Source organism: Heteronotia binoei, chromosome 14 (genome assembly GCF_032191835.1).
Source record: "Heteronotia binoei isolate CCM8104 ecotype False Entrance Well chromosome 14, APGP_CSIRO_Hbin_v1, whole genome shotgun sequence".
NCBI lineage: Eukaryota > Metazoa > Chordata > Lepidosauria > Squamata > Gekkonidae > Heteronotia > Heteronotia binoei.
The window spans coordinates 24,541,408-24,555,094 of record NC_083236.1 but is presented as its reverse complement, the minus strand read 5'-3'; the positions used below and the strand labels follow the sequence as shown (position 1 = coordinate 24,555,094).

The 13,687-nt window shown below is 42.2% G+C and overlaps 1 protein-coding gene across 1 annotated transcript in view; it reads right to left on the bottom strand.

Annotated features, from left to right (window-relative positions):
- VWF (von Willebrand factor) overlaps window positions 1–13,687 on the bottom strand; it is a 190,299-nt gene that overhangs the window by 101,142 nt on the left and 75,470 nt on the right. Inside the window, exons 25-28 of the mRNA XM_060253812.1 lie at window positions 11,609–11,767; window positions 8,934–9,069; window positions 1,010–2,364; window positions 159–278 (exon numbers count right to left, since the gene is read on the bottom strand). Of these exons, the coding sequence (XP_060109795.1) occupies window positions 159–278; window positions 1,010–2,364; window positions 8,934–9,069; window positions 11,609–11,767 (1,770 nt within the window). The remainder of the gene's footprint in view (window positions 1–158; window positions 279–1,009; window positions 2,365–8,933; window positions 9,070–11,608; window positions 11,768–13,687) is intronic.

Genomic DNA, 13,687 nt, shown 5'->3' with positions numbered 1-13,687 from the left:
TAAAACAGGTGACACTGGACTTGAACTTTTTTCTGCATAGGGATGGCTTTTTTAAGTGTTCTGCCAAACCATGAGACCTTTCGGAGCAGCAGCTCAGTGCCCCCCATTGTGAGTGTTGGACCCCCCCAAACCTCTACAACTGAACACGTAGTACTCACCAACATCCATGTAGTTAATAAAGGCCTTCACAAAGTGTTTCATTTCCTCAAATTGTGATTCTTTAACATTTGAACTCCCATCCAGAAGAAATATCACATCCACCGGCTTCTTGCAAGTTCCTGAAGATAATTTTTTTTTAAGTCTGTTATTCTGATAAGAAATTTGAACTAAACATCTGCCGAACAACAGTATGTGTTCCCAGAGCAAGACAAAGAAAAGAATGGGTTTAAAAAGTGCTTAGGGAGAAAACATGTCTTTCCCAACTTTCTACCTGTAGAAATCCCTTTTCCACACTGATTTGTCTGGCAAAGAATTCTTGTGCACTTCCCCACCACTTTGTGGAACATTTAAGGAAAAGGTTCTAGGGCACACATCCAGTTTACCTGGACTACTGCCCAAACTTGTCAGGCCTGGCTGTCACCCTGGAACATGTCCAATGTCTCCCCTTTTGGTCTGAGCACTGCAAGGAAAGTTCATGTGTGGTGGACAAGCTGTCTTTCAGCAAAGCTGGTCTGTGATTATTGTTCTTCTCTTTGATGAATGCCTAATAAGTTCCCAAGGAACTCCTGAGTTCTTCTAGACCTCAATTTGAAGACCGCTGCTCTAGTGGTACAAACATAAGCATAATGTTTCCTTTGTTCCACTATTCTCTGAGGTGTAACAGGTTTTGCAGGTTCTGAAAACACTGCAAATACCAGGCAAACATTCCTGTTTGTCTAGAAGCAACAGAGGGAGAGAAAAACTAACACTGAGAATGGCTTCATCACACCATCGCTTGATAACTTCAAGACGATCATCTAAAGACATGCACAACAAGACACAGAAGTCCCAAGAAAAAGCATGACCTTACCGTCTGCAGAGCAACACTTTCTCAGTACTAAGTCAGGGCCTTCTTGGATAAGCTTGTTGTATCCCTCTAGGATGATTGGAGCTTGTGGTTGGCTTATTTTTTCAAGTTCTTGTATGTTCACATTAGGAGCGATGCCAATGGGAATAACACTGATATCAGTGGGAAGGCGAGTAATGGTATCTGTAGCAGGGTTTGCTGTCACCATGTAAACCAGATTTGGTGCATTATCCCGTTTTCTTCTGCTTGTCGCCAAGGTTTGTTCCGAGACAAAGCGGAGAGCTTTTCCAGTGTTGGTGGCATTCCCTCCACGGTACATGATCTCCTTCACCCTCTTAAGCAGGTCTCCCTTTGACTGTCTGTCGCTGAAGGAATACTCCACAGTGATTGTGAATGAATACTGTATAATGGTAATACGGATGGTTTGTTCTCCTATGTCCATTTCTTTGATTGTGCGGGTGAGGAACTCTTTGACCAAATTGAAATTCTCCCTGCCGACCTTGTCAGAGCCTTCAAGCACAAAAACAATGTCAATCATCCTAGGATGGGATTTGAATGTTACGGGAAACATAGTTGGCAATGCTCCTGGTAATGCTCGGTCTAATCCAGGTACTGTTACAGCGGGGACACTAGGAAGAGTTGTAACAGGGCTCTGAGTTGTAACTTGTAAGACAGAACTTACTTCAGGCACAAGACCACAGAAATAATCAATTATTTCATCCCTTCGTTCCCTCAGCTCAAGCACACTGCTCATGATGAAGGCCTTGTTCTCTGGCGATTGCCTTTCAATTAGTTCAATTTGCTCAAGGCTGATGTGTGGTCCAAGCCCAATTGGTATTACGGTGATTTTCTTCTTTTTCAAGAGTGGGAAAATGGTTTGAATTCTTTTTGGGTCCCTGCTGGCTGTAAGTAACACAGCAATTCTGGCAGCATTTGTTCGTGGAGCCTTCCCAAAGACATGAAACACAATATACTTCAGTACTTCCGTTGCAGAGGCCACATCTCCACCAGCGTATTTTATATTCTGGACAATCCTCCTCATTTCAGATGGTTTTTTGATATCTTTGAGACCCAAGTAAATATGTGAGCCTGTGCGGTATTCCAGTATTGACACACGGATTCTTTTTTGGGAAATGTGGAGTTTTTCCATCATGCCAATGATGAAAGCTTTCAGCTGTTCAAAGTCATTTTCAGACAGCTTATTGGAACCATCCATTAAGAAGGCAAGGTCCATCATTTTGCTACAAGAGTATTCTCGGGTCACTTGATCCTCGGGAGGAATGGTGGTTAAAGGCAGAGTTTCAGTAGTCTCTCCTGGATTGCATGCGTGGCATGTCAAGTTTCGGCCTTCACAGTGACTAGAAAAATCAGAAAAAGCTGAACAGTTAAAAAATCAGCAAACAGTCATGTCACCTCCAACTGACGTTGGGTTTGTCAACCACCCTGACCTGGATGGCCTAGACTCACCCAATCTCATCAGATCTTGGCTGCTGAACAGGGTCAGTCCTGGTTAGTATTTGGCAGGACTTTTTTTGTAGAAAAAGCCTAGCAGGAACTAATTTCATATTAGAATATGCAGTGGGCCCATGGGATAGAATGGACTCCATTTTGTCCTATGGACCCATAGGATAGAATGGAGTTCATTCTATCCTATGGGCCCATGGGATAGAATGGAGAGATGAGGCTGCCATTGTGGTGTGACACCAGAGAAGGGATTTTAAACTTTAAACTCCTTCTCTGAGACCGCACCTCAGCGGCGGCCCAATCTCTCCATTCTATCTTATGGGCCCATAGAATAGAATGGACTCCATTCTATCCTATGGGCCCAGGAAGCCACGCCACAGCACAGTTCAGCCCAACAACCTGGCCGGTGAGCTGGACCCCAGGAGGTCACCACCACAGTGCAGCTCAGCCCTGTGAGCCTGACCAGTAAGCCAGGCCCCAGGAACTGCCCTGCTGCCTTCCCTCTGCCTTCCTTTTTTTTAGCTGGAGCCCTGGCCAACCCAGTCGGAGAGGTGCTCTGATGCGCTCCAGCTCAAAAAAGTCCTGGTATTTGGATGGAAGACCACCAAGGCAGTTCTGGGTTGCTACACAGAGGCAAACTACCTCTGAAGTCTCTTGACTTGAAAGCCCTACAGTGTTGCCATAAACTGGCTGTGACTTGACAGCACTGTCCACCACCAATAAATAGTCAGTTGCTTGGCCAACAAGAATTGCATCTAAGCAATCAGGCACATAAAGTTTTGCAGAAATGAACACAGCTGTTCTTGTTTTCCTCTTTCAGCCTCTCAGTGTGCCAGAAATAACCAATGTAGGCACATGTGGGCAGATGAGCCACTGATGATGGGATTTCTGGGCTGGTTAATTTGTATGAACTTGTTATCAAGGCTGTACCATAGCACAGTACTCTGCAACCTATGGATCTGGGGCCAAATGTAGCTTGATACATAACCAAATATAGCTCACTGAAAAGGAAACTGAAATGTTTAAGTTCAGGTATACTGGAAGGGTAGGTTGGATGATAGAATAACCAGTAAGTGAAAAGAATGACAGAGAAAAAATAATTTATGTGACTAAAAGGCTTAGGCTGCTAGGCGTCCCACTAGTAGCCCTCTTTTCACACTTGCCATTCTGGAAACTCTTTTCAGCAATTCTACCCTACATTGCTTCCAGGTTCCCCCAGAAGTAACATAGTAATGTTGTCCATGTTACCCACCCCATTCCTGACCCCCAACCATCCCAGCAGCTGCCAGACTCAGCCTTGAAAGCCTAAAAGGGCTTCATAGAGACGCTTTCAGACAGGGAAATCATAAAGGAGAACACCTGCTGGTAATCAAAACACTAACCATGCACAGATCTATACTAACTCACTAAAAAACAATTGCATCTGTAACTCCAGTGCATATTTAAGTTGATGCAAATAATATGGCTGAGGACCTGCCTACCTTAGGGACCGCCTCTCTCCATATGTTCCCCAGAGAGCACTGAGATCTAGTTCCCAAAATCTACTACGAATCCCTGGACCAAGGGAGGCCAGACTGAAAACAACGAGGGAGCAGGCCTTCTCTACAATGGCTCCCCAATGGTGGAATCAACTACCAGAGGAGGTACGAGCCCTGCGAGATCTAAATCAGTTTCGCAGGGCTTGCAAAACCACCCTCTGTCAACTTGCGTTTAAGATGGAATCCGGGTAATGACACCTAGCCATCCTACACATATATTGAACTGTAACACTTTAAATCTGTAGCCGATAAATTTTAATTGTTTATTTAACTTAATTTGAATGTATTTAACTATTTTAATTGTCTTTTATTGTAATGATTGTATTTTATTGTAATCATGGTGTGAACCATGTCCCGTGAGCCGCCCTGAGCCCACTTTGGTGGGGGAGGGCGGGATATAAGAATAAATTTATTATTATTATTATTATTATTATTATTAATAATATGACAGTGATTTTGGTTAGTAAAAGCTTGTTTATTAAATAAGGTTGCCAGAGGCACACCTGGGACCACCAGGAGACTTTGGGTGGTTGTGCAAGACATAGGAAAAAGGATGCATCAATGTCACATCTGTCTAAAATCTTCTATAGAGATTGGCAAAATCCTAGAAATGTCAGGGAAATCCTAAAGAATTGGTGATGTCACCTCTAGATTTTAGCTGAATCTCTGAAAAGAGTTTCCAGAATGGCAAGTGTGCAAAGAGGGCTACCAGTGGAAAACCTAGCAACCTAAGCCTTTTAGTCTCGTAAATTATCGCACACCATAGCAGTTAAGTTGCCAACTGTATTAAGGAACCATGTTATCTTAGACAGAATGTCAGCTACATGATACCAATTAAATTTGTTTGGATTCTTCTCTATCAGAGCAATTCACATTTTAATTGCCTACACTATAGATGTCATGAAGCCTGGAAAAATAGCAGGTTTTCTCAAAGAGGTGCTTTAGGAACACAGAAACAAGAAACACAGGACATCTCTCACCCCAACAAAAAAAGAAATATGATTGTTTAGTTGTCTGAACGCCAAACTATTGGTAATCAACTTTTGACTTTATTTATCAAAATATTTATAAATCTTCCTTTCTCCATACAACCTTGCTTTGACCTTTATGGGTTAAGAACATGAACCAGAAGCAAATGTTGGCAGGAACAAGCAGATCCCAAATCATAACAGAATATTAGGAAGCTCAGGCAAAATTTCTCATAGGTGAACCAAAAAAATGATCCGAACAAAGTTTGACTCCAGTGGTACCTTTAAGACCAATGAAGTTTTTTTCAATGTATAAGTTTTTGTCTGCACGCACACTTCTTCAGATACAACGAAATGGAAATTACCAGTCCATACATGTAGCCAGAGGAAGAGCAGCAAATTAGCATTCAAATTAATGAATGTGTTTAACAGATTCAAGGACCAAACAGGAATAACAACAAGCTTAGTTTATATGGTTACCATTTGTTTGGGTTTAATTTTGGGGGAGAACATAGTGAAGGAAATAAATAAGTCAGAATTGGAGATTAGTGGGCAGATGTATCCTTCTTAATTGTGGGATGCTAGGAGTAATTAACTGAGACCCTGCCATTGTGCTCAATTCATCTTCTTTCAAGCATAGAGGTGACCTGACAGCATCTTGTTCTTTGAAGTGGGGCACCTGGCTGTGTAGAGTTCTCTCTCCTGTCCCCAGACTAGAGAAATACATTCCAATCTACCATTCCAAATTACATTACATTCTACTATATATTACATGCATTGCAATCTACTGCATCTAAAGGTGATCAGACAGGGATTCAGTCTTGTATATCTTTGTCTGGTTCTGGCTGAGTGAAGAAACCATAGAGAGGCCAGCAACACCAGTGGAGACATTTCTTATTTAGGTCTGTCTTGCCTAGTGTTCCCTCTCAGCTGAGTTAATGTGAGCTAGCTCACAGATATTTAGCCTCCAGCTCACATATTTTTGTCTTAGCTCAGGAAGGATGACCCCAGAGCACACGAATTTATGCGGTAGCTCACGACTTTAATGCCAGTAACTCACAAAGTAGAATTTTTGTTCACAAGGCTCTGCAGCCTAGAGGGAACATTGGTCTTGGCTGGTAGTCTATGCAAGTAAGGGCTCTGCTATAGATCTTTGCCTGAGACTCCTTTCTGCCTGTGTCTTGCCAGGGCCTGACAATGAGTGAACTTAGACTTCTGGTATAGCTTTATGGGAGTTCTGGGTGGAGGGGGGAGTCCACATAATTACTTACATCACTAAAGATGATGTAATGTTACTGTGCATAAGAATTTCTGAAATTAATATGTTGAGTTAAAGGACTACTATAATTTATTATTTTAATCCTGATGTAATATTGGTGGACAACATTCCTTTTTACTTCCAATTTCCTTTGGATATTTGCTATAGAAATGCTTTTCTATTGTTTGTACAGATGGTGTAGGCATCTAAATTAGGTGACAGCTACACGCAATAACATATCCCCAGTGAAGCAAATGTTTGCAATGTTCCAAAGTTACATGGAAGTACAAGTCACAGCCTATTGACTTGCGCAATAAATTATGAGCATGCATTTGGAATATTTATAAACACACACACTTAAATGGTTCTGTCTCATGGGGATTTTTAGCAATGCCCTCCTGTTGGGCAAAAACTGCTCTCCCTCCCATCTCCCCACCAATCTATCTCCAATCCTGAAAGGGTGATCAGTGTTTAGTAGAAAGGTTCCACAAATGTCAAGCTCTGAATGTGCAAGGAAAGAGCCCTAGGAGAAATGACCCTACAATATGCCCCTGGGTTTAGAAGCAGAAGGTCCTCTGCTGGACTTGAGTTTGTGAGCATTCCACCCATAGACGGCCAGCTGCTTTCGAGCACACATGGAACATTCCACAGGAGCATGTCTATCTCTGGTAAGTTTCAGCTTCAATTACTTTTTGGGCAATTTAATTTTGAATTTATCCAAAAGCTTTCGAAGATTGATTCCCTTGCCCTGCAGCTGAAACCTACAGAAATCTTGTCCCTAAATTCCACAGAGGTGCATCAGGAGGCATTAGAAGTTGTGTGGGGGGGAGGGGGTGGAAATTATCTATGATTAAAATATTTATGTCATTTTTCTTGAGGACCTCAAGTGGTTTGTTACATACACTTTTACACACAGAGGGAAAAAACCGATGTGTAATGGTTAAACAGCCGAAACAAAACCAGGAAATCCTGCATTTCCATCAAAAAAGGATTTTTCCCTATGTAGAGTAATAACAGATAATATGTAATTTGTAAAATGAAAAATTTACTTTAATATTGAATAGCAACCAAACATTTAACAAAAGCCATATCATGTCTTTTATTAAAACTATCCCAAATAACACAATAGCGTCTGCAAGTCTTTGAGTCCTCCAGAGCTTCTCACCAAGCTGGATGTTAAGAAACAAAACAGCTGTCCTGACCTAGATAGCCCAGGCAAGCCCAATCTCATCAGATCTCAGAAGCTAAGCAGGGCCAACCCTGGCAAGTACTTGGATGGGAGACTTCCAGAGAATACCTGGGTCAGGAGGCAGAGGCAGGAAATATCAAGGCACTTCTCCAAATGTCCTCCATGCCTAGGAGGAGCCACCAGAGGTCACCATGGCAAGGTACACACACACACAAATGCAAAAAAAGAAAGAAACAAAATAGTTTGGGTTCTATCCCTATTGGGAGGGGGATGCACATGGCATTATATTCTTGATATATGCATTCCCCAGTTTGCAATGGGTACATTTTCCAATTTCAGTACATGCAAGCACGTACCCTCCATAATCTGGACTTCTGAACACATGTACTGAAGTTGGAAAACAAGCATGTTGCCTAATTCACACCACAACGGCATATGTGCATATGGAAACAATCATATGTGTGTGCTCTTCCAGCACACAAGATAAGAGGACCAAAGCTGTAGCAATCGAAAAGAGCCAGCGTATGACGGATAATCAGGTAGTGCCCTTGGCAAGATGGAAACAAAGCATGCTAAGGGTACAACATGATAAAAAGCCACACCCTGAGCCCGCTAGAACAAACCTACAGAGATTTTGTCAAGTAGCACTAAGCTTACTTGGAAGCTCATTGTGCAAAGGAGTTCATAAATCAGTACAGTGCCTGGCACTGATTCCCAGTTAATTGTGCTAAGAAATCAAGAATCAGCTTTGGGACTCAGCATTCCCACCCCTCACTTCCTCAGGAGCTGGTTCTCTTCTTGCACCTGAATCACAGTCATTTCTTTAGAATTTATTTATTTAGAATATTGCTATACCGCCTCTTCAGGATCCTACATGAGGCAGCTGACAATGAAAAACCAGAGTAGGAAACAGAAGTAATTAAAAACACTAGGTAAAGGAAACTGTCAGCATCAACCTCCCGGTCTGAGTCCAAGAAAACTGCTGTTTAGCATTAACTAATTAATTAGAGTCACTGCAGACTTTCACCTTAACCACAGTTATATCATGAGAGCAGGACTGGCTCTCAAGGAAATTGGGTGGGTGGAGAGAGCAGCTTTCCTAAATCTGCCTTCTGATTGTTAACTGTGGTTGGAAGGAAGTCAGAGTCAAATCTGCCCCATATCTTTGTCTTTTGTGATCCCCTTCGATCGATACCATGGGGTTACTTGAATGGGAAATTCCTCGAGATTTTGGGGGTGAAGTTTGGGGACAGCAGGGATTGGGGAAGGGAGGGACTTCAGTGGAGTATAATGCCATAGAGTTCACCTTGTAAAGCAGCCATTTTCTCCAGGGGAACTGCAATCTGGAGACCAGCTGAATTCCAGAAGATCTCCAGACACCACCTGGAGTCTGGCAACCTCCATCATACAGAAGCAATACCAAAACACCACAGATTATTCACGAGTATGTTTCTACTCTGTTCACCTCTCTCCCCACATGTACCCCCACCCCTAAAGAGCTCTACTTTACCAAGACTGGCAGAGCTGTACATCTCCAGTGTTCAAAACAATGCGTTTCCCATGAGGTATCCGGAGACCTTCCACTTCACACACAGGACATTCTTCAAGATCAATGCAAGACTCTGACAGCTCATCGAGTATTTTCCCTGTGTAACGATAATGATAGAGAAACCGAGCTTCAAATAACAGCAGCGCGATATCAGCAACCTAAGTGTATTTTTAAAGGGGGAAAGGTTATTTAAACATTTATATGTCGCCTTTCCAAAGATTGCCCGAGATGGAAAATAAGGACCACAAAAATAATAAAGATTTAATTACACATGTGATAACAGCAGCGAGAATTGCTATGGTGAAACTATGGGAAAATGTTGAAACACCCTCCAAGAAGAATTATTTGAAAAACTTTTTGAAGTGGCAAAAATAGACGCTCTTTCAGCTGCACTGAGTGGAGGTGATACCCAAAGAAATATATTTAGTCACCGTTCTACAGCTGGTTTCAAACAAATATGGGTATCTCTACATGAGATGACAGTTAATCTCGCAACACAAAGGACACACAAAATGAATACAGTGACATATGTATTACTCATGGATATTTTGTTATATTTATCCTACTGCATTTATGCTTGGTATATATCTACAGAATCGGATAATGAGAATCCAAGTGAGCTATGTAATTTGGAAACGTTCCTTTTTCCTTTTAAATCCTTTGGAAACTCAATAAAATCTGTTTAAACATAATAATAAAGATTAAAACATTCGGCTTTCCCTGGAAAACGTGGGAAGACTTGTGATGCTTGTAAGATCTGTACACCAAACGGACAAAATGGCACAGCCTACAAATGACAACCCAACCACTGCCCACCTAGAAACCTTAATGGCTACTGGTGTCCCCAACATCTCTGCTGCTCTTGACCTCCTGCTCTGCTGGTTCCAGAGGACACCAAGAAGGAGCTGATCTGTCAGCCACACAGCTGTTGATCCCCACCTCATCCTGCCAACACATACTGCACAGACATCATTCTAAGGGAAGAGGTGGGGAATCTACCCCAAATTTCTCCTGCAGTTTGTATTACAGCTGTCAGGTGTGGAGGAATCTCAGAGTCATCAGGATTGCCAGGAAAGCACATTCCCTTTTCTGGACTCTGACTGGCTCAGCAAAGGAGAGAGCCCTGACAGAGAACACTCATACCTATGGTTTTGGTTATAATTTGAAGTATGCCTCTGGTGTTATTCCAGAAAGGAATGAGTCAAAAGATTGGGAAACCCTGCTGTGCAAGGAATAATGGCTGAAGCCATGAGAGCTGCAAGCAGTTCATTGAGGGAGAAGAAGAAATTGAATTTATATCCTGCGCTATACTCTGAATCCCAGAGTCTCAGAGCGGTCACAATCTCCTTTACCATTCCCCCCCCCTCAACAATGTGGTCCTTAGATTTATAACAATACTTTTGACCTATTCAAGCCATGGATTCACATAGTAATGTATGCAAATGCCCTGAAAGCAGGGAGGGCAGATCATTGCTGCCATCTGAAATTTCTCAACTGTGCTCGTGTTTTGCTCTGCCAGTCTGAGGCATGTATCTTGGGCACGGGCAGGATGCCAAAGGGCAAGAGTCAAAGGGCCTGTGACTCTTGCCCTGGACAAGTGACCTGCTGGATTGTGGCCTGGATCCAGAATAATTTATTTTGTATACTTAAAGTGTATTTCTTTGATTGTACCTAACTATATTTAACCTTCTTTGTGTATCATTAGGGAGAAAAACATTCTTTCTTTCTTGTCAAGTTGCAGCTGACCTATTCTAATCCTGCAGCGTTTTCAAGGCAAGATAAATTCAGGGGTGGTCTGTCATTGCCTGCCTTTGCATAGTAACCTTCGACTTCCTTGATGGTCTCCCATCCAAGTCATGGTTGACCCTGCTTAGTTTCTGAGATCATGACGAGGCCAGGCTAGCCAACAACGCACTAGAGTAGGGCAGTATAATAATCATAGTATTGCAGACAGAGGGGTTGAGGTTTAGACAGCGAATTTCCTGAAGCCACTTACTATTCTTATGGATTTATAAGAATATAAGAGGTGACCTGTTGAATCAGACCAACCACTCCTGTATCTTGTGGCCAACCGGTTGCCTAAGAGGATCAACAAAACATTCCTCTAATGTTCCCTTCTACCATTGGTATTTACAGGTCTACTGCCATCAAACATGGAGTTCAATCACTATTCAATCACCTTCAGTCACTATTACTAGTAGCCACTGATGGACCTTTCCTCCATCAACCTTTCTAATCCCTTTCTAAAAACCCATCTATGCTCACAGCCATCACTACCCCCACTGTTAGTGAATCCCACAATTTTAATTACTTGTTGACCAAAGAAGTACTTCATTTTCTGTCTGCCCTCAATCTATCACCCATCAGCTCTCCTGGGGTTCAGTATTATGGGAGAGGAGAAGCATGAGGTTTGAACCAGAAACCAAACCATTCTACTAGCTACCACCAGCTGTCCACCATAACATCCTTCTGCATATCTCAAACCAGCTGTTTACCAGGAGACCCAGGAACACCAAGCTTCAACTCTAATTCTCCACGGTACAAAAAATAAATAACAAATATACTAAGGGGTTGTGAAGTGTAAGCAGTTTGTGGGACATTTCTAAAAAGCCCACAGAAGAGGGGTCCATGCTTACCTGCAGGACAGTGCACGTGGCACCCTTCCACGCACTTCACTGGACAGTCCACAGGCTCCAAGTGCTGGCACGTTCTTGGGCAAGCAGGACCACAGCTGTTATACCTCCATTCACACTGGTATTCTTCCTCCTCCTGGTTCAAGTGCTCACAACTTTGTGCTATGCAATACGAAGAAAAGAAGAAGAATCATTAATGGAATGTACATGCCTTCCGATAATAATACTAAGCATTTTTCACAGTGCTCACATTCAGTCTCATTGTATTCCTTACAATTCTGTAAGACAAGCCACTTTGCAAGGCACACACTCCATTTTTATTTGGGATCAAAGTAAAGTCCACCTTTCTCTTCATAGCTCTTGAATACAGCCCCCACTGTGCCTACAAGCTTGCACTAGATTCTCCCTGTCTACCTCTCTTTTACAACTCTAGCATTCCAGTACCCTGCCAATAATTAGATGTTATCCCTTTGCCCAGGTGCTGGTGGAGTTGCCAACTGGCCAATTTTCTACTGTCATTACTGCCCTTCCCCCCAGCCAACTCTCAGATCAACCCCCCTCACCCACTTAGAGGAGAGGCCAGATTTTTACTATTCGGTAAATTTGCAGCACTACAGCTTTTAAAATCTTTGTACAACTAAGCTAATGGCTGATTTTTACTTTTATTTTCAGTGGAGGCTTTTTTGTGCCTGAAAAGCAAATTCTCTGAATACTGCAACAGCCTTTTCTGCTTCTTTCACTGTCCCGCTATCTCAACCAGAGAGACAGATACAGAAGGCTGAGCACCTTAGATTACTTAGTATTTTTGTTGGCTCTGCCCCATGACCCCCTAGTTCCACCCTTTAAGAGCTCTGCCTCTTGATCCGATAGATCCTGCCTCTGAGTGGGTAGGCTCTGTGTCATGCTCTGCCCTTTACCAGACACACCATTTGCCAGATCCGTGCCTTTCAAGAGTTGGCAACACAAGGTATTAGATGTGCATGTTCCCCTGCCATTCCATAACACCACCATCTGCAAGACGTTCTAATCTTACCATTCTGTACATCTCCAAGGCAAGAAATACTAAAGCTATATTTCAGACCTGAAATTGTTACCGCGGGACAGAATAAATACAGATTTTACTCATCCTGTTCCTACGTGCTTAAACTGATTTAATACATGGGAACTAGTTGTACAAAGAGACAGGGCCAAAGATCTCTAACAGAATTCTCATTATGATCAGTTTGATCACAAAGTAACTGTCAAGACAAAATGCAGGAAATCATGAGTGTTAAACTGGTCTCAAAGCAATCCACTGACCTAGAAGAGTTGCTTTCAACACCACAGATATGTCTTCTGTGCAAAATACCACTCTGAAGACCACAAAAGGATCTTATCAGCCTAAATTATGCAGGATACATTTATATATATATATATATATATATATATATATATACACACACACACACATATATATATATACATACATACATATATATATATATATATATATATATATATACATACATATACATATATATATGTATGTGTGTATGTATATATATATATATATATGTATGTATGTATGTATGTATGTATATGTATATATATATATATATATATATTCTTGCTTTGATAGTTTCAGGTGGGTAGCCAGGGTTTTTTTTTGTAGAAAGAACTCCTTTGCACATCCCTCTTATGTAGCCAATTCTCCAGGAGCTTACAGGGTTCCTAGTACAGGGCCTACTGTAAGCTCCAAGAGGATTGGCTACATCGGGGTGTGTGGCCTAATATGCAAAGGAGTTCCTGCTACACAAAAAAAGCCCTGTGGGTAGCCATGTTGGTCTGCAGTAGAAAAGCAAGATTCTTCTGACAAAGGGAGCTTTAATGCTGAAAAGCTTTCACTTTGGAAACTCTTGCTGGTTTTGAAGGTGCTCCTGGACTTGAATCTCACTCTTCTTCAGGGGTGGAATTCTAACAGGAGCTCCTTTGCATATTAGGCCACACACCCCTGATGTAGCCAATACTCCAAGAGCTTACAAAAAAGAGCCTAGTAAGCTGTTGGAGGATTGACTACATCAGGGTGTGTGGCCTGGTATGCAA